We start from the raw sequence: 21,131 nt of genomic DNA, 5'->3' as shown, positions 1-21,131 counted from the left end.
AAGTAATGGCATCAAGCACAAAAGTAAAGCACAAAAATAGACAAACTTGGTACTTTAAAACAGTAGAATTTAATCATTGTGCATAACCTGCATGTGTTGGATATGACTTTAAGAGAAAACACAAATCTTCTTAATGTATGTTCAATAATAATAATAATAATAATAATAATTGGATAAGAGTTTTTAATGTTACATGTTTTATTTTCCCATTAATCGTTTGTGTAATTCTTTTATTAGGTCCGTAATAGTGAGCTAAGCACCGGAACTTCATATAGCACATTTTGTATGATTTGTGTAAAACTTTTAGTAAAATATAGAATAAGTTCTACTGAGGCACCATGTTATGTGGTACATTTAATGAGGCAAAAACACAAAACAAAAAGGGAATTGTGTACTGGACATCCTAGCATAATGTAACTAACACCCATTCAGACTGAATTTAGAACAGCATTTTGCTTTTTAAGGCATTGTTTGTACTTTAGTGACCTGTGGCCACTCAACTTGACTACTTCCATTCCTGGTTACAACAACATATCAGCTTATAATAACCCCTGGAAAAAAGTTTGGAATTATTAAAAAGAGTTTAAAAAAAAAAGTCTTCTGTCTAGCAAATGAACAAATTGTTTAATTGCTCTGGCTTTATGAAACATGCCTCAACCAAATGTAATACTTTTTTGATAAAGAAGATCAAAGTACCTCCCCTCAGGCTTATGCAATGGCCTGAGCACATGTACTGGAAGGGAAACTAGTTTTGACAAGGAGGCATTTTGCTCAACTCATTTTGCTATGTTATTAAAAAGAAACATCTAAGAAAAAAAAAAAAGTGTGTGTGTGTGTACACAAAACTTTAAAGAAAAACAAGCAACCGTATCCATAATTCTGGATGAATGACCTCTCCTTAGTTTCAAAGAAACACTAAGGAGAGTACTTCCACAAGTCCAACCTACACAGGCACATGTGCTCCTCCAAATGTCAAACTAGTTACTGCAGTTGTTACAGAGTCAATGAGCCGCTGTTAACTAAATAATTAACTTGAGCTGCAGTAAGTCGAGCATGATTCAAATTAAACACTGTTGAAAAATGTCAGAATTCAGCTGACCTTCGTGAATAGACCCCCAAAGCTCCCCCATAACATCAACACTGGGTTTCATCCATGAAAAAAAACAAAACATTCTCCATCAAGCTGATTCCAGCTTTCTTGTGTAACAGCTGACAGATGAGCTTTGCAGGTTGGAGAACTTTTTTTTTTTTTTCTTCCCTAAAATAATTTTGCCAGGGGTTGTAAAAAGACCTTTCCTTATAGCATCTCTGTATAAACTTCTTGATTCTTTTTTTCTAAAACATTTTCATGAAAGAAAACAGTTCTTGTTAAAACATCTTCATTTAAAGAAAAAGAAAAAAAGAATTTGGCATAGTGGCAGAAATTCATTGGCGTAAGAATCAGCTTTTATAGACAAACTCCACAGACGATCAGTTCAGCTCTTACCTCCAGAGTACGGACAATTTTTCAAATAGAAAAACAAAAACCCATGAATTCTGTTTTTAAAAAAAAATGTTTTATTTCATTCAAAGTGACAGCGGTGGATTCAGGATTTTTATCTGTTGTTTCAATGCTTCTGTCAGTTTGGCCTCTATAAACGGACTGATAATCAGCAGGTTTGTTAAATGAAACTTGCATGACGAGCCGAATTAAAGCTATGGTACCACAGGCCGAACACGTTTGGTCACTTGTTGTCACTTTGTACTAAATCTACAGCTCATGTACAGATGTTTATAATGGAATTACGAGCAGCTGACTAAGTGGATTTATCTGCACCTAGCAATGGAAATAAAACTCTACATTTGAAGACTGCAGAGAGTCATTGAGCACAACTTTGGATTTAAAGTCACAACAAACTCCTTTGTTAAAGGTGAGGAAGTAAACTTGTTTACAACAATCCAGCTCAGGACTCAGAAGGGCTGCTGCTCTGTCGTTTTCTGGCATATTAAAGCATTCCTCATCTGTGTGTAAACTGGATAATTTCCCAGGTAATTTGGCAGGAAGTTTCCTTCCCTTCCTGGACAAGGCAACAAAGGTTTAGATCTCAGCAGTGAATGGAAAAAGTTTAGAGCAAGCAGCAGATGTTTCATATTAACATTAAGGCTTCTGGCGATGCAGCAGTTGGATTTACAAGACACTGACTTGTTCCAGACAGATAAGGGTAAACGCTTCACTCAAGCTAACACCAATGACAGAGCAACATCCTCCAAATGAAAATTCAGCATTTGAATTTTTTGAGAAGTCCTCAGCCTGCTTGTGATTCTCAAAGGGTTGTTTTTTTTTTTTATTCCTCCATTAATGGTATCTGACTTTTGTTTTCCTTTCAGACAATAAAATAAATAAATTAAAAAAAATATCCTACCAACCTTGTACAGTTATACTTGGTACAGTTATACTTGGTAAAGAGGAGTGTTGGACAACACATTGTATGAACATTTTTCTTTGGAGCAGATTGATCTTTTCACTGACCATCAGTCTCAGGGTGGTTTCACACTGGCTTATTTGTATATATATGTCTACATTGTCACCACAAATATGCACATTTTTGTTGCATTAAAACAACACGCCAACCTCATTACTACAGCAGGCTGTTTGTTTCTTATAACAGCCATTTTTTAAAGTACACATATGCACAGAATTACAAAGCAAACAGTTGCATTCATCAACTTGTGGTTTAAAAAGTACATCCAGTAGGGGGCAGATCAGAGACAAATTACAGACTCTTCATGACAACCTTAAAAAGTCCACTAAAAAAAATAAAAACAAGATAAAAATGTTTTTTTTAGTATTAAGATTTTTAGATAAAAATCCAATACTATATTTACCTCCTGCCCACATCGACGATGGCACATGTGACCCAACTGTGTGAAGCCCAAAAGTTATGATTCCTCAGACATAATAGTTTCTGTGACATCACCCACTGGTTTCTGGACAGTGCATCACACTGCATCCATTAGTCACCCCATTTTGTCTTGGTTAAGAATCTGCTTTTGTCAACATACTTCAAAGCTGCCATGCTCCTTCCCCCCCCCCCAATCTTTACAAAACCCACATGTTCTCAAGGAGAAACTACTCCTACTACTGTGATGACTGCTACTAATATAGAATTTCTTACTTAATGTCAAGAAGGAAACCCAAAGTAGAAATGCTTTTCTCTAAAGGCCACTTGAGGCTAGCTTCGAAATGAAATAAAATCACATGTAGGCAGCTGTAAGTGCCAAATTTGAATAACATGGCCTGATGTGCCTGATTGTACTATCAGGCAACCAAAAACGTCTGTGGTCCAATTTTGGTGAGCAAAAGTTTGAGAAACAAAAACCAATAGCATGCAGTCTGTTGCTTAACACGAATCTAAAGTCTAGTTAGTAACCAGGCTTGCAAACATCAGCTGGTAACTGTCATGTAATTAATATATCCTTAGTATCCTTATTTTCTTATTATATTGTTTTATGTACTTTAATAATGAAGGTTTGTAGAGAAAAGGCCACTTTTGACTCAAACTAAGTGCTCAGCCAGACTGAAAACAGGAAGTGTAGAGCTGTACAGCGTATTAATAAATGCAGGAAGCCAGACAGAAAAGAGAAACTTTGCCATATAAGCAATGGTTGTATTGAAACTGTGACGTGTAAAGTACCAAAATAATACCTATATGAGACAAAGTTTATGATTCTAATGTTAATGATCCTGCAACTGGCGTTTTGGGCTGTGCAGGGGTCTCTCTCTCCAGGAAGATGATTTAATAAAAAGAAATATAAATGTTTTAACACACTCTGAGTCGGTTTGCTCTGTTTTATCATGGGGACAAAAGAATCGGGGTTAATATTTGGTGTTTCCGCCCGGTTCGTTTGTGTCCCAATTTGAATTTCTTCTTAACATCAGGAGAGTTGACATTGAGACCAGATCAGCGGCTGCCGCTCAGAGATGAATTCTTCTCAGGCAGCGGCCCCAGTGTGGACATGGACTATGAGATGTTACGCTGCAAGTTTGATTTTCGGGAAAAGAGGTGCAAGCTGCTTCTTCATTGCATGTGTATTTTTATAGTCAGGTTTAATTCATGCATCCTTGCACTGAGCTGTGGATTCAAACTGTCTCACTTCTGATTCTTTCCAAAAATAATTTCACATGTAACAATTTGTGTATGTGTGTTTTCTATTCATTCACGTAATTGTTAGTTCATGTATTTATCTTTCTCTGTGGTGGACAATCCTAAACCTCCATGAGTTCAGTCTCCATTTTCAATCCAATTATATCCTGTACTCTCTCACTCGAACTCGTCCGGGCTTGACCTCTGACTGGTCCCTGTCCCTCTTCTCACAGTGTCCTGTGTGGCCTTCAAATCTCCAGCAAACACAGGCCCAACTCAGCTGTTTCTTCTTCTCTGTTAATCTTTCAGTCTTTTCTTGTAGGTTAACTCCCAGCATGGCAAATATCACGTCCAGTGCCTTCAAACAGTCATGTCACTTGTCAAGTTTGTGATTCAAAGCTCCATCAGTGGCATTCATACATGCTGCTGCTTGACCCTTCAGTGTTATAGGTCAGTTGCACTGACTTTTGCCTGCTGTTAACTCTTCAAGTTCACGGTGCTCAAACCCCAAAAAGAAGCACAGAGAACCATTGTTCCAGAAAATGTGTTTAGGAGATTAAAAGCTCGTAAGACATAGGTTAAATGTGAACATAAAAGATATGCACTACCTGTTAAAGGGGGCGAAGAAACCAGGCCTAAAGTTTAAAGATGAAACGGGTTAACTCTATAGAGGATGTTACCGAAGGTTGACAAAATAATCTAGGACCTTTTACCAGAAAAGCTAATTGTATCTGTTTGGAGTTTACAGTGTACACTGAGGGACGTCAGGAGTGGTTTTAAACTGGGATTGAAAGAACAATACAGTATCCACATCTGAACTGATATTACCTGTGATGTGCCAATATCAGCCCTTATATTTTCAATAACTAAGTTTAGGTTTCAAGTATCACCACATTTTGAGTATTTTTGTATTGACGTGCAACAGAAGGACTGGTTCTCCTGACTTTACTACTCCAATGAAGGTTGGATACAACAGGGGGTTATGTGCGTTGATTAGAAAACTAAAATCTCCCTATTTTGGATGAAATCAGCTGCAAACCTTGAGACTGCAGCAGATTGCTGAATCACACAGGCTGAGAACCAAGACAGGACAGGAAGTTCCAAGTATCATTGGCTTACATTCTGAAAATGCAGAAGTAACAAGGCTTAAAAAGTTTGTCATGATCTTCTAGGTCAGGACGGTTTGTGTTAAAATTAGGATCAAATAAAATGGAGGGATTATAAATGATATACAATGCAAGAAATCTTATGTGGCCAAGTGAACACTTCCTTCACTCGGCCTCTTTCCACCATTTCTTCTTAAGGAAAAAGTGCTTTTATTTAAAAAAAAAAAAAAGACAGAGAAAAAAGGTTATCCCTGTGTACCTATAAAATCCAATAAAAACAAAGATAGGATAAAATAAAGTTTGTGGTTGTTTCCAGCTCACAGCAAAGGTCTTTGTGGTCTATCCCAGCAGTTGCACACGTCAGGAAAGTTGGTTTTAGGTCTAGAAAAACAGACTGATTTTTTTGAGTTGAGTTTTAACTTCTTTCAGCCAGCAAACGTTGGAAGAGGCAGGGGATCTCTAAATTAGATAAGCCTCACAGATGTGTCCACAGGTAATTCAGCTGTCTGAAAAAGCTTAACAACATTCATTCCAGCATTCCTGGATGTCTGACTCAAGGCAGTTGTGGTGACTGACAGAAAAAGTGCAGGAGTCTAATTTCTACCCAAAACAACAAATGTATGGTCTAAAAACTGGCTCAGATTTGGTTTGAGTGCCAGAGGACAGCCAGGTGTTTTGACGATCAGCCAGGTAGAGGTCAATTGAGTTTATGTGCCAGTCTGTCGTTGGTGCCTAGTTCTGTCTGCACGGATGTGGTTGTGTTGAGGTGTAGAGTGATCTTGCCTTCGTTGGCAAGGTGTTGGATGATCTGATTCTCAAAATCAGCGCTGTGGACGCCAGTCTTCTTGAAGGCTCCGGCAAACTGATTCTTCTCCCAGTAATGATGCCAGTTTCCTTGCTTGTCTGCACCATAACCAAACACTGACACCTGGACAGAGAGAAGGAAGCTATTTCATCAACCATGCATGACACACTGCTGACAGGTCATACTGATACTAAATACATCCCGCTTTTATACGCTTCATTTCATGTGTGACTTCTACCCTCACATATTAATTTTTGTGTGAATGCTGTAAGGCCCGGGTTCGAATCCCGCTTATGGCAACATTATATTCAGGTAACAGTTCAACTTTTTTAACTCTTTTCAACACAAACTTCAGCTTCTTCACCCATTTTCAGCAGAATTTTCAGCTTCTTCACCTCTTTTCACAACAAACTTCTGCTTCTTCACCTTTTTTCAGCACAATTCAGCTTCTTCTGCACAGTACACATTTTTTCTCTCATCACATCTTTGTTTGGGACCGGAACTGGTTTGGCTCAGTGGGATGAGCAGCCGCCGTGAGACCTGGTAGCAAAGGTTCGAATCCTACCTGTGGCGGTTGCCGCACATCTTCTCCCGTTTGCGTGCACTCTGCTTTCTTGACATTCTTCAGTCTACCCTTTCAAATACAACTGTCTTCAGCAGTTCAGCTTCTACACCTCTTTTCAGCAGATAATTCTGCTTCTTCAGCTGTTTTTTAGCAGATTCCACTACACGGCATTCAAACTGCATTTTCGCAGGAAATGCAACTTTTTCTAGTCTTGGTTGTATTGCCATGACTTGCTAGTCTGGACATGCTACAATATTGTTTGGACTAGTCTGTTTTTGGTTAGTAACACCATATTTTGTGAATATACAAAAAAAAAAAAGAAAGAACAAATGTGGTTTTTCTCTCTACACCCAGTCTTTACTTTCCTCTTACCTGGTCACAGACATGCAGAGCAAAGACGATGGCCAGCATGCCGGTGGACGGGTAGCGACCATGATGCTCGTTCCAACGTTCATGAACATACTTAAAGAACACTGGATTCACCACAACAACCTACACACACACACACACACACACACACACACACACACACACACACACACACACACACACACACACACACACACACACACACACACACACACACACACACACACACAGTTTGTTTAAAATGGATGTGTTTTACACAAGAGTAGGCTTGCATTGCCCACAGTTCCAAAATAAGCCCCGTGTACTTACAAAAAGACTCTTGTTGCAACCCCTGAGTTTATCAGGGTAGATATGACAGAAAATAAGGAAATGTATAACAGGTCATGTTTGAACATCAAATGTAGTGGGGCATCTGTGTCCAGATCAGACCAGAAGTGTGGATTTCATCATGTGTGGTTTCTGGTATAGACACTTCCTTCACTCTCACTTGTCTTAAAAAATAAATATACTACAAAGATTTATTTGCTCATCTTTGTTCCCTTATTCTTTAGCAAATGCAATTTTTAAAATCTTGTAAATACTGGTAGATAAAACTAAGAACTAAAAATAGGAGCAGCAGCAGCAAAAAAAAAAAAAAAAAAGGGTGAAGCTGAAAGTGAAAATAGCAACAGAAAGCGCTGTAGAGAAAACTGAGATCAGTCGAGATCATAATTTACCTTGTCTTTATCAGCGTGCACTCTTGCTTTCACCCTCATGTAGGTCCTGAAAAAAAGACACACACAAACACTTACATACAGGTCATATATGTTTACAGTGTGCCACGTTTCTTTTTATCTTTTTGCATTCATGTATATTAGTGTATAAACATATGCAACTCTTACTTTTCTCTCTCTCTCTTATATATAAGAGATATATATCCCGGGATCCCTCATAGAGGGTCTTTGTCCCTGGGGGGGGTTAAAAAAAAAGGGGGGGGGGGGGGCGTTCGTTTTAGAGTAGCCTTATCACTTTAGGCGCTATGTCGGCTGCGTTTTGTTTACAGCACTTTATAGATGCCCCATCTATTGAGCTTTTAAATAGCTGTCACAAAAACGATTTGCTGCAAATTGGATCACTTTCAGATGCAGGTCTCAAAAAATCTCCGTAAGATGTGATTTGAAAGCTTTAGTAGTGGACAAGTTGGTGGAAGCTGGTGTGATTCAAGCGCCTGTTTTGCCTGTGGTCTCTGGTGTGCCAAGCCAAGCTGCCGTAGTTGAGGAGGGCCATAAGAATGGTTCTTGTGGGGATGGCGAGGGGGATGAGCGGGGAAAAACGCCACGCACGCTTCCTCGCTATGATCCATTCTCCTCTGGGAGTTCAGGTGGCAGAGAAGGAGCTCGGCTGAAGGTGCGGCTGGCACGTCTCAAATTGGAGGCTGAGGAGAAGGCTCAGAACAGGCGGCCTCAGCTAGAGCTTGAAATAAGAAGGCTGGAGATAGAGGCAGACAAGGCCATTAGGCTGCGAAAGCTTGAGCTGGAGTCTCAGCCTCAAGCCTCATCTGTCTCTGCTGAAAATTCCGGCTCCACCTCCTCGTCCGCTTCTGCTTTTGATATCAGCAAGTGCATTTCTTTAGTGCCCACTTTTAGAGAAACTGAGGTTGATACATACTTTGCAGCATTTGAGAGTATCGCTGGCGCATTGCAGTGGCCTAGTGATATTTGGCCTCTTTTGTTGCAGTGCAAACTGTCCGGCAAAGCCCAAGACGTGGTGGCTGCGCTTTCTTTAAAGGACAGTTTAGACTACGCGTGTGTTAAAACAGCTGTTTTGCAGGCATATGAGTTAGTCCCTGAAGCCTATAGGCAGAGGTTTCGCCAAAGAAAATGCCGACCCAAACTTATGTGGAGTTTTCTAGAGAAAAGGGGATTCTCTTTGATAAGTGGTGCGTTGCTTCAAAAGTAGGTGACTATGACGCTCTGCGTGAGTTACTATTGTTGGAGGAGTTTAAGAAATATTTTCCTGAGCGTATTGTGCTATATTTAAATGTACAGAAAGCGACTTCTCTCGCATCTGCTGCTCCTTGCTGATGAGTTTGTGCTCACTCATAAAGCCTCGTTTACTGGCAGTGAGAAGCCACGGGTTGGGGCTGTGCAACAGCCCCACACGGCTAAAGTGTCTGGGTCCAGGGAAAACCGCGAATGTTTTTACTGTCATAAAACTGGACATGTGATTGCTGACTGTTTAGCCTTAAAACACAAAACATCAAATGCTCAGCAACCCAAAGGGGTGGGTTTTGTGAAAGCTGAGGCCTGTAATGAGGTCCCGGACCCCTGTTTTGAACCATTCATTTTTGATGGCTCAGTATCGCTAACCGACAATCCCTCCGATTTAAAACCTGTGCGTGTTTTAGGGACACTGGAGGTTCTCAGACTGTCATCCTCTCGAGTGTTTTACCTTTTTCTGCTGAAAGTGAATGTGGTTTTAATTCTGTTCTACGGGGGACTTGTTGATTTGACTAGACTGTGCAGACTGTCCCTCCTGCCTTTGCACCTTCGTTTTGAGTAGCTGCCGGTGAGATGTTTAGGTGATTAGTGTTCTACTATTGCTATTAGCGTTATTTGAATATATGAGTTGTTTGTTATGTTTGTTTACATCACCCCATTGCGTAGTGAGTTGTTTGACTAACGGTTTTCAGTTGTGGTAACAAACCTTCTGTTTTTCTTTTTATCTAACCCTCTGGGCTCATATTTATATATAGCCAAACAGCCCCCTAGTTCTTGTTCTCTTGAAATTCTTTGTAGTCTATCACTCTTTTAACTCTCTCTCCCCATCAACCCTCTGCTTACTCTGCTCCACCACCACAACCATCTAGACCAGCGGTCTCCAACCCCCGGGCCGGTACCGGACTGTGAGTTGTTTGGTACCGGGCCACGAGAGTTGAGGCTCAGGTTTGAAATTGATGGTTTTCAGGGTTTTTATTGTTAACTCTGTTTCCCTGGGTATTTTTCCCATGTTGTAGTTGTGTGTCTTATTTTGAAAGAAATATTTATGCGTTACCATAGCAACCAGAGAGCATTAAGGGGCAGAGAGGAGGATGTTACTCTCAATGTTGTTGGCGCATTTCAGAAGGACGCTGCTAATAAAGTTACACAATTACACAGTGAATTTGCATTTATTATTATATTTACCAAATGCCACCGTTTTTTCTTGGTCATTTTATTTTGTTGTATATATCAGCGACACCTTAAAATACTGACATTAAATCCGTGGCGCAAAAAAAAGTTGGGGACTGCTGGTCTAGACTCCAGGAGTTTAATTTTAGATTTTTTTTTAAATAAACTTTTCCCTCTTACATCAAATAATCTCTCCTGTCTGATATGTTTTTTGATGTCTTTTTGATGGATGCATGAGATAATGAGCATACTTGTTTTTTTATATATATCGTACATTTTGACTGTTCCGGTGGACAGCGCACTGGTCAGCCACTCCAGGTCTCTCAGTTTGAATGGCAGCAGGATGAGGCTGGTACCATTACTGATGTCCACTGCACTCTCTGGGTACAGGAAGTGATGCGTCGTCCGACGACCGACGTCTTCCTCAAACCCTTTAGTCACCGCCTTGTTCATCCTGAAGAAAAAAAAACATAAGGAGGGTGAGGGCTGTGTGCGCGCGATTGTGTGTGTGTGTGTGTGTGTGTGTGTGTGCATGTGTGTGCATGTACCGGAACACGAAGCCATGAGAATCAATGAGTGCACCGTGTCCAGAATGCCGTAAGTTGCCAGAGTTGCCAACCACTGCACAACTACGGCAACGTGAGGGCACGGGCTCCAAGTCTATAGAGGGTGGGGATATGACCTGGAACATCTTTGAGATCACTTCCTCCAAGGACTGATCGTTACCGGCCCGTTGAAGACTCTGTGGAAGAGCAGACAAACATTTTTTTTTTCTGTTTAACACACTTATACTCAAGTAAAACATTTGCATAATGAGTCACGTTAAAAATTCTTAAACTTCCAGTGTCAAAAGGCTTGTTATTGGTGCTTATCTCTGTCTTTCATGACAGTAAAATAATTTTTAGTTAAATAATTTCTTAATTTAAAAAAAAGAAGCAGGCAAAAGAGTACTGACACCCCTACCCCCACCCGCACACACACACACACAATCTCGCGCGCGCACACGCACACACACACACACAATCTCGCGCGCGCACACGCACACACACACACACACACAATCTCGCGCGCACACACACACACACACACACACACACACACACACTTTACTGCCTTCTGTGGCCCAGACTAATTATGTTAGCAGCATTACTGGCCTCCTCTTTTTAATCTACTAATGGTTTCTGCAGCAGGAGTTCACCTCTCTAAATGCAGGAAAAAGACTCAGACATTTGTCTTCTCATGCAAACTGCAGCCAGTCTCCACAAGGACAAATTCAGGCTTCTGAAAATACAAAACTTCATAACTGTTCTTGACTATTTACTGCAACATCATCCAGTATGTTACAAAATATCTGTTGGTCTTTCAATTTAAGACAATGCCCAGAGATTAAGCTTATTTGCTGTTGAGTCATTTCCCCTTTGAAGTAGGGCTGCTCGATTATGGCAAAAATGATAATCACGATTATTTTCACTGAAATTGAGATCACGATTATTTGACGATACTTATATTATTTTTTTTACATGTTGTAGTGCCATTTGTGGGAGCATTTCAAGTTGCTATACATCAATACAACTGTTATAGCCCATATTTTAATGATATGTATGTATTAAGTCCATAGTAACTACATTAATTGCAAAAAAGTGCAATAAACTACAAAAAAATTGGAAATCGTTTTTGTTTTTTATACATATATTTCTACTTGGAGAAATTTAAGAGGTTTATCCCTCAAAACTTTAAATACAAAAAAAGTTGCAAAAAATAGTTTACAACAACAGGAAATTTATTTTGAGTGTCTTCATAGTTTTATTTTGGAGATACAGCAATTTTTATATACTGCAGGAAAAGCAAAAAAACAATCCTATGATGCAAATTTGCAAAGAAAACAGCATGTGCATCAAAATAAAATATTTCCAGCAGTGCAATTTGAGTTCTAAGCATCCCAGAAACTATTCAGAAAAGTCAAACATGACTTATAAAAACACCAGTATAGGCTTTTAAGGCCTACAAGTAAAAAACTACATTTTCCGCGAAAATGACGTCACTTCCGGTTTCGGGCAGGAAATGCGATAGTTCTCGTTGACGTCTTTTTCAATGTGGGAAGTGTTACGAACAGCTGATCGGATCGGCAAAGCGTGTTTCTGGAATATTATGTTTTTGTTCCTGCAAGCGCTTTTTATGCAATTTTTGCAAAGCTTTATGTGGAAGGAAACTGTGACCTAGGACAAGCTGATGGCATAAGATGTAAGTACAACTCCTCTGGTTTCATATGGAAAAAAATTTATTGCGCTAGCTTATGCGGTTCAGGTTCTACAGGGATTTAAAAATAGTTACACAAAACAGAGCATGCTGCTCTGACCGGCTTTAAAGGGTTAAGAATAACAATGTATTGAATAATGACTTTAAAAAATAATATAAAATAGTGTGCAAATACTGATAACAGTGCAAATGTTTGCAATAAGATAAGATAAGATAACCTTTATTAGTCCCACACGTGGGAAATTTGTTTATATAAATTTGTTTATATAAATATAAGAAATAAATGAAAAATGTAAACATCTATGTTTAGTGAACTTTGCAGTGTTGCTCTGTGGTGCAGCTACTACACTGTAGCAAAGTTTACACACTGTGTCTACTTGATCCACGTCTGACTCCGCAAACCCATAATGTTTCCACACCACTGAAGTTTTTTTTTTTACCTCTCTTTTCAACCAACGGCAGTCACTCTCCTCTCCAAATAACTTCTGCTTAGCTTTCCGAGCTTCCCTCAGGTCCTCTTAATCGCGTGTTCGAAATGCAGAGCAGTGCGCTCGATTTGCCACACGGAGCAGCGCGAGAGTAAAGCATGAGGGAGGGGCTAATAATCGGCTCAGTCATTTTTAATGATCGTTGAAAGCCCAGATCGTAATCGTGATTAAAATTCGATTAATTGAGCAGCCCTACTTTGAAGGCTGCAATGATTTCCTGTGAATCTTCTTTGTCCATAAACTAAAGCAAAGGAAATAAAGGGAAAACCTGTAAATGACTTGGTAATTATTTACTTACTTGCAATAAAAGCCATTTACTGTAAAAAAAACAAAAAAAAATCGCCTTGTTTATTTATTTATGTAGTTTAAAAAAAAAAGCTTTACAAAAGTTGAATTAACAAATGATGCATTACTTTGAAGACAATACAGTGGCTTAAGTAGACATTACTAATACTGCTGTACTATTTTAATAAAAAAACATTGATAATTCACGGTAAGTTTATAATTTGGACATTACATTACCATTTGCAAAAAACTCTTGTTTTATTCACAGAAAGTGTTTTGGATTTAGAGTTTAAGTAAACAAAGCAGTCACTGCCACTGGAGTTAGTGACCCTGCTGGCCATTAAAAAGCCACAGTTCTGCTTTTCACATTTCCTGGTTAAAAAGGAACAATCATTCAAAAGAAAGGAAACTTAAAGGGAAAGGAGCTTAAACAGCTTGTTTCAGACCGACCTTCAGACCTTTGGGGGCTACACTAAGGTGGAGTATTGGATAAATAAGGATCATTTTTTAAAAGTGAATCTTGCAAAACTATCTAGTCCAAGAATAAAAATGTAGAGTTGTAAATAATGACAATATGTCCCCTTTAATAAAATCTGAACTATCACTACATTTTGTCCTTACCAGCCACCATTGAAGTGCATCAGAGTCAAAATTATTGCCGGTCTCTTTGATGATGGGCTGCTGTTTAGCGTCGTAGCGCTGGCTGAACCATTTCGACCCATTGTTGTCTGAAATACAGGCATCAGAGCAGCCACACAGCCTGTAAGAGTACAAAACACAGGTGTAAGACCAGGGTATTAGTGGATATGCAGGGTTACAAGTGTTACATGTCATACTTAGCGTTTTTCATAAGCTGCTCCTGAATCACCATCTCTTCCTCCTCCTCGTCAATTTCTTCCTCAACCATCTCTTCCTCGGTGGGAATTTGTTCAGGTTTCAGGTAAGGAGGTGCCTGACCTGAAATTGGGCCTGTGAATTCAGCTGCTGGAAACAGAAAAAAGTTCAGGCCGTGTGGATCAATACTTAAAAAACAACAACAACAACAACAAAAAACAAACAAACATTCATTTCTCACACCCGCTCTTCACCTGTCATCCTGCCACTGGACGTGCTGTGGCCTCTGGGCGGAGCTGCAGGCTGCAACAGGAAATACCTCCTCTGAATGCTCTGGCTGGCAATCATGAGGAAGAGGATGGCAGCGATCACCAAGGCAACACAAGCCTTCCTCCTAACAATCATTGCTGCACTATCGGTGTTCAGCAGGAAGGGCGTGTTCTTGAGCTGTCAATTGACCAGCTATGTCAGCATAGTGGGAATGTGTCACCTGCTGTCATCTGGACTTTTTCCTTTGTTCTGTCACGACACCACTCAGCTTTTCCTCCATTAAGGCTGAGACCGGTGTTGCTTTCTGATTGGTAGATACAAGATCTATTGTTGGAGACACAGTGAATATTGCATCATTAATAATAAACTAAATATGTGAAACATGTATTTTCTTTTTTGCATTCTTTGCATTGCAACTCAGCAGTGTTTAAATACCTTAAAAACCACTGCAGAACTGATTAAAGATTACATAAAAATCTGATACTGACAAATCAGCCACTGGCAATCACACTCTCTGGGGCCCAGTATCAATCTATATTCAGATCATTTGAAAAACCTTAAGCAAACAAATCGCAGTGCATTTCTGTTTATTCATAAAAAGCCAAATATAGATTAAAAAAAATATCATAAAACCAGGGGAATATCTGGAAACTGATCATCTGTGACATATTATAAAATTATTATTAGTTCATTCAAACCTTGGAAAAAAAGAAAGCATTCAGCTGCTCTCCCTCACTCTGATAACAGAGTCATGCTAATTCTTGTTTTGCTCTGCTGCCATGGTGAACTCGGCGTAAGCAGCACTTAAAACAAATTTTCCACCTGCCTCACCTTGCAATTCACTAAGGTGAAAGCTGCTGCCAAGAGGGAGTACCCTCTAGCGTTACAGCCCAAAAGAGCTGAGTACATCACCGATAGGAGAAGTTCCTCCCAGACCCCCCCAAAATGTAGTTTTGATGTCATCACTGATGCTGATAAAGGGGAAGGCGCAGCGCCACTCTCTTAAAAAAATACAGAAAGATTTTTACCGAATGGAGTCATCCTCTTACTCCCACTCACCTCCACACCGCCCCTCTCCCCCTGAAGGAATGTATCCGTGCACACAGAACTCAGCCTGTGAATCCCAATCAGATCTGGATTCAGTACAGCTTCTCCTGTTTCAGCTCTCAATGTAAATCTCCCTCTCACTGTGTGTGTGTGTCTCTATGCACGAACACACTCAGTCTGACCTGTCAGCTAACCTGTGTCAGTGTGTGATTCTTCACTACTATTTATGTAAATCGGCTATCACACAGTTTTCTACACAGTATCCGTTTGATCTGGTTTAACACACATGTGCACTTTACAATCTTTGCTTCCATTTTTCTCATTTGATTTGTAAATTTTTTCCAACTGACATTCGTCAGTCCAATAAATGATGATAGGCGGTATATTGTCTCAGGTACTTTTTGATGGGCGAAGCAATGTAATCATGCACGGACTGACTTGCTTGTTTAGAATCTACAAGTTTTTTGGAGGGAATGTTTTACATTCTTTAGTTGTTTGTTTTAGAACAGCCTTTTTCCCGCAGCACGCCATGTTATAAATACCCACGAAGAAAACAGCGGCCGTTACAACCTATTTCTAAAAATGTACAATTTCATGCATCGGTTAAAACACTGGACTCCAGGTACATGACGCCCAGCTGAAAACACTTCACGCCAGTCGAGCTGCCCGAGATTCACAGAATTTACAGAAAATGTTAAATTTTTGTGATTTATATCGTTGTCAGGACAATAAATGTCTTATATCGGGATATGAGATTTTGGTCATAGCGCCCTATATCCATATGATATATTCTGTATTTATACAGTGGCTTACAAAAGTAGTCGGCCCCCTTGAACTTTCCCACATTTTGTCACATTACAGCAACAAACATGAATCAATTTTATTGCAATTCCACGTGAAAGACCAATACAAAGTGGTGCACACATGAGAAGTGGAACGAAAATCATACATGATTCCAAACATTTTTTACAAATAAATAACTGCAAAGTGGGGTGTGCGTAATTATTCAGCCCCCTTTGGTCTGCGTGCAGTCAGTTGCCCTTAGAAATTTACTTGATGAGTTCTAATGACTAAATAGAGTGCACCTGTGTGTAATCTAATGTCAGTACAAATACAGCTGCTCTGTGACGGCCTCAGAGGTTGTCTAAGAGAATATTGGGAGCAACAACGCCATGAAGTCCAAAGAACACACCAGACAGGTCAGGGATAAAGTTATTGAGAAATTTAAAGCAGGCTTAGGCTACAAAAAGATTTCCCAAGCCTTGAACATCCCACGGAGCACTGTTCAAGCGATCATTCAGAAATGGAAGTAGTATGGCACAACTGTAAACCTACCAAGACAAGGCCGTCCACCTAAACTTACAGGCCGAACAAGGAGAGCGCTGATCAGAAATGCAGCCAAGAGGCGCATGGTGACTCTGGACGAGCTGCAGAGATCTACAGCTCAGGTGGGGGAATCTGTCCATAGGACAACTATTAGTCTTGCACTGTACAAAATTGGCCTTTATGGAAGAGTGGCAAGAAGAAAGCCATTGTTAACAGAAAACCATAAGAAGTTTGCAGTTTGCCACAAGCCATGTGGGGGACACAGCAAACCTGTGGAGGAAGCTGCTCTGGTCAGATGAGACCAAAGTGGAACTTTTTGGCCAAAATGCAAAACGCTATGTGTGGCGTAAAACTAACACTGCACATCACTCTGAACACACCATCCCCACTGTCAAATATGGTGGTGGCAGCATCATGCTCTGGGGGTGCTTCTCTTCAGCAGGGACAGGGAAGCTGGTCAGAGTTGATGGGAAGATGGATGGAGCCAAATACAGGGCAACCTTGGAAGAAAACCTCTTGGAGTCTGCAAAAGACTTGAGACTGGGGCGGAGGTTCACCTTCCAGTAGGACAACGACCCTAAACATGAAGCCAGGGCAACAATGGAATGGTTTAAAACAAAACATATCTATGTGTTAGAATGGCCCAGTCAAAGTCCAGATCTAAATCCAATCGAGAATCTGTGGCAAGATCTGAAAACTGCTGTTCACAAACGCTGTCCATCTAATCTGACTGAGCTGGAGCTGTTTTGCAAAGATTTCAGTCTCTAGATGTGCAAAGCTGGTAGAGACAGACCCTAAAAGACTGGCAGCTGTAATTGCAGCAAAAGGTGGTTCTACAAAGTATTGACTCAAGGGGCTGAATAATTACGCACACCCAATTTGTAAAAAATGTTTGGAATCATGTATGATTTTCGTTCCACTTCTCACGTGTACACCACTTTGTATTGGTCTTTCACGTGAAATTCAATAAAATTGATTCATGTTTGTGGCTGTAAGGTGACAAAATGTGGAAGTTCAAGGGCGCCGAATACTTTTGTAAGCCACTGTATATGTGTATGTGTGGTATATTTATGCGTATATCCTTACTCTCATTCCCTTTTATTGTATCTGGAATATGTAACTTCTGTCGGTGCTGTGCTACTGGAAACTGTGTTTCCTGGAGGAACCCACCCGAGGAATTAATAAAGTTTCATCTAATCTAAATCGCACAAAAGACTTAACATTAAAATCTAAGATTTTCACTGGAAAAAATTGCTTAGGAGTTTCTTCCCGTGTAGGATGAGAGGAAGCAGCTACTGTCAGTGGCTGTCTTATTCACAAGGGGTCACCACAGTGTGTAGTACCACTTGTTTGATTTGGTAAGTTTTTATGCTGGATGCCTTTCCTCATGTAAACCCAAATTGATGGTAAGTGAAACTGAAAAAAAAAAAAAAGTTACACCTGTTACAACCTTTTCAGAACAAGACCAAAGAAGTCAGCCCCATGACGACTGATTATCAACATTGATACCTTTCTCTTAAAGTCATCCACTCCAGATGAGAAGAGTGGCACTCAAAGGACAAAGATTCTGACGCAAAGGCAACTTCCTGGATAAACATAACTGCACAGAGTTTAGGGCGAAGGCGAAGAAGAAGAAGAAAAAAAAAAAACAAACTGGAATCAAAGAAAGTGATTTTCCCCCACAAAGTATTTTCAAACTCTTGCAACATATTCCCCTAATATATGAATCTCTGAGCTTCTGTACTGATGTATCATTAAATGGTTGTAAAAAGCAACACAGTTGAACACTTGTGTCCTCAACCCAGTGGCTGCAGTACAAAGACCAAGGTTACAAAAATCAAGAGGTGATGAATGGTGCGGTTTGCCAGGCAGTGCACAGCGAGTATAATGGGGCCGTAACTGTATGCCAAGTTGGAATGTCCAAACTTGCTCCAGTACAAAGAGCTTTTAACACAGAGGCAGCTCAGAGCGGATATTATGATTGGCCCTGTAATTCCACACAGGAGGCAGCACACGGACCAACGTGTCTGCTAAAAATCCACCCTGAGAATTAGGAAATGCTTCAAACATCCTTGGGAACAAAAGGGGGGAAAGTTAATTCCAGCATAGTGGTCACAGTAGTAAAAAGTCTGGTGTATATTATTATATTTTTACAATATGCACTGCCCATATATTGGCTTCTCTTTGATGGCCTCCTGTTAAATCTGTTGAATTTAAAATATTTCCTCACACATACAAAGTCTTGAATAATCAGTCCCCATCTTACCCTAATGCTTTAAAGTAAAGTGCAGCAGCCAGTCTGAGACTCTGTGTTTTGTAGAAACTGCACAATAAATTTTTAAGTAAAAAAAAAAGAAAAGAAAGAAGAAGTGTGATGTAGCAAATTTGATACAAAATACAACTCGTACATGCAAATATTTTATATTCTTTTATTATTTTTGAATTTATTTTTTCCCCCATTTGATCAGGAGGTTTACTAAACACTCCATTTTCAATTCCATGTTATTAGCTTAACCTGCAAGTGCCTGGTTTTTCCAACAGAGCACTTGCCTCACAGATTAGGAACCACAAGCAAGTCTGCCGAGTCTGTAAAGGTAGAATGTGAGGCAGAGCCTTCAGCCATCATCTCCATCCCCTGTGAACCAGCTAGTTGAAAAGATCAGATATCTCTCAAAAACATCCTCCTGTTTTCTCTCCTGATGAGTCCATGTGTCCACGCAAGCCAAAAACCACATCTGTTACAACTGCCAGTTATATGTGGAGATGCGGGATGCAATTAAAGCAATGCAGATTTAATTAATTATGGTGCTCATAACAATATTAACTTGTGTGTATAGCTGGGGAAGAGACCTAAAAGTCACCTAGACTGGCAAGCGATCACTGATTGCTTTGACCACAGTCAATCTCCAAAATCATCATCTACTTCTACAGACCTATGGAGAGGTGATACATTGTTGTTATTGTTGGACAGCACTGAGCAGCTCTTTCTGTGGCGGGCTGCAGCACCCACAATGTGGGCAGAGGTCTTTCCTTTGAACTGCTGTCAGACTCCACAACAAAGACTGGAAATGACCACACACGCACAGACAGAAACACACATAACCAATAAACCATGGTAGCCTTCGCTAGTCTCGCTTATGTGCAGTGTAATCTTTCTGACAATTATTTTACATATTATTTTACTCTATTTCAGTCTTTCTCAAACTGTGTTACTTGGGCTCTCTCTGGTGATACACGGGAAATCTCTATGCAAAGATGACACAAGAGTTCCCGAAGCTCTTCTGGGAGCTGGAGTCAACCAGAAAACATTTCCTGGAGCATGAGTCCTCTATAAAGAGCAGCCTTTCCTTATCGCCAGCTACACAGCGCTGGCAGGCTCGTTTCCCTGGCCTTAAAACTGCAAAGGCGGCACGGCGCTGTCACGCTGATGGTACCACCTCATAAAATATATGGCTCTTGAAGTACCACCCTTATGAGCGACGTTAAAGTACAGTAGTATACGCTTAATTAACACCACATAGAGTTTAGACAAGACAATTTTATTTTTTATATGAATGTTATGTATTGTAACTGACATAAACAGGATGTGGTAATTGATAATAATAACAACCGTACTGCATTAAAACATTCACAGCGGGTGAGATATCTGGTCCCACCTGATGATCTACAAACCCTGCTTCTGGGTCAAAACTATTCCGCGTTTATCAAGGCAGTTGTGTTTGTAACATGTTTTAATGCTTTGTACTTTGTTCTATTTAATCTGAACAAGCCCCTAAAAAAGCAGTGATCACTGTCGGCCTCTCTCGGTTTTTATTACCACTGTTTATTTTAAAGCTCAGTTTTTAAAACCTTATGATGCAACTACAGCCCAGCCCATGTAGCAGTAAGTTAATTGCTAACCTTGTATTGTGGATGGATTGTCTCAGTATTTCTCCTGACTGAAGTTTGGTCTGTTTACATCAACCCGACATGTGATTGGATTTGTCCCTAAACATCGGGAACCCTCGCCTTAGCGTTCATACTCCAGACATTCCTGCAGTGTAACTAATGATGTGTGTTAACTGGCTTCATGTGTATAGGAATTTATTTTACTTATGTATTAATCACATTATTATATTGTATACTGCCTGGGTGCCACTGGATTTTAACAAGTCTCACACTCATACAGTAAGACAAATGGTGGGGGTCTAGTTAGGAAGTTGGGGGAAGCAGACAGCTCCACAGGAAGAATCTTTTGTCTCTTTGAGGACTCTGGGAGGTAGCAAGGGAGTGTGAATCTTAAGGTGTGAAACCGCTGTCTGCTGCCTTTTGTTCCTGGAGAAGGTATTTAACTGAGAGCCATGCTAGGCTCAGAGAGACTCTGCTGACCTGCCCCGCGGTCATGTAGGCTCTCCACAAGCTTGGTTGTCTGTTCTTTGTGTGTTTTGATTAAAGAATGTTAGCTACCGCTCACCGCTCGTCTGCAGGCTTTATTTAAATGGAAAACTTCCACAACACATGGATCGAT

The 21,131-nt window shown here is 40.2% G+C and overlaps 1 protein-coding gene across 2 annotated transcripts in view; it reads right to left on the bottom strand.

Annotated features, from left to right (window-relative positions):
• Positions 1-1,534: 1,534 nt before the first annotated feature.
• st3gal8 (ST3 beta-galactoside alpha-2,3-sialyltransferase 8) overlaps positions 1,535-21,131 on the bottom strand; it is a 30,434-nt gene continuing 10,837 nt past the window's right edge. Inside the window, exons 2-9 of one of the 2 annotated variants that reach the window (XM_026167200.1) lie at positions 14,236-14,575; positions 13,984-14,128; positions 13,769-13,907; positions 10,667-10,860; positions 10,393-10,572; positions 7,686-7,731; positions 6,973-7,092; positions 1,535-6,158 (exon numbers count right to left, since the gene is read on the bottom strand). In XM_026167200.1, the coding sequence (XP_026022985.1) occupies positions 5,928-6,158; positions 6,973-7,092; positions 7,686-7,731; positions 10,393-10,572; positions 10,667-10,860; positions 13,769-13,907; positions 13,984-14,128; positions 14,236-14,386 (1,206 nt within the window). In that variant the 5' untranslated portion in view covers positions 14,387-14,575 and the 3' untranslated portion in view covers positions 1,535-5,927. Of the gene's footprint in view, positions 6,159-6,972; positions 7,093-7,685; positions 7,732-10,392; positions 10,573-10,666; positions 10,861-13,768; positions 13,908-13,983; positions 14,132-14,235; positions 14,576-21,131 lie in introns of both variants that reach the window. The other variant, XM_026167198.1, reaches the window with a different exon arrangement.

The sequence above is a fragment of the Astatotilapia calliptera genome, chromosome 5, assembly GCF_900246225.1.
Source record: "Astatotilapia calliptera chromosome 5, fAstCal1.2, whole genome shotgun sequence".
Lineage (NCBI taxonomy): Eukaryota > Metazoa > Chordata > Actinopteri > Cichliformes > Cichlidae > Astatotilapia > Astatotilapia calliptera.
This window is presented reverse-complemented; position numbering and strand designations above follow the sequence as displayed.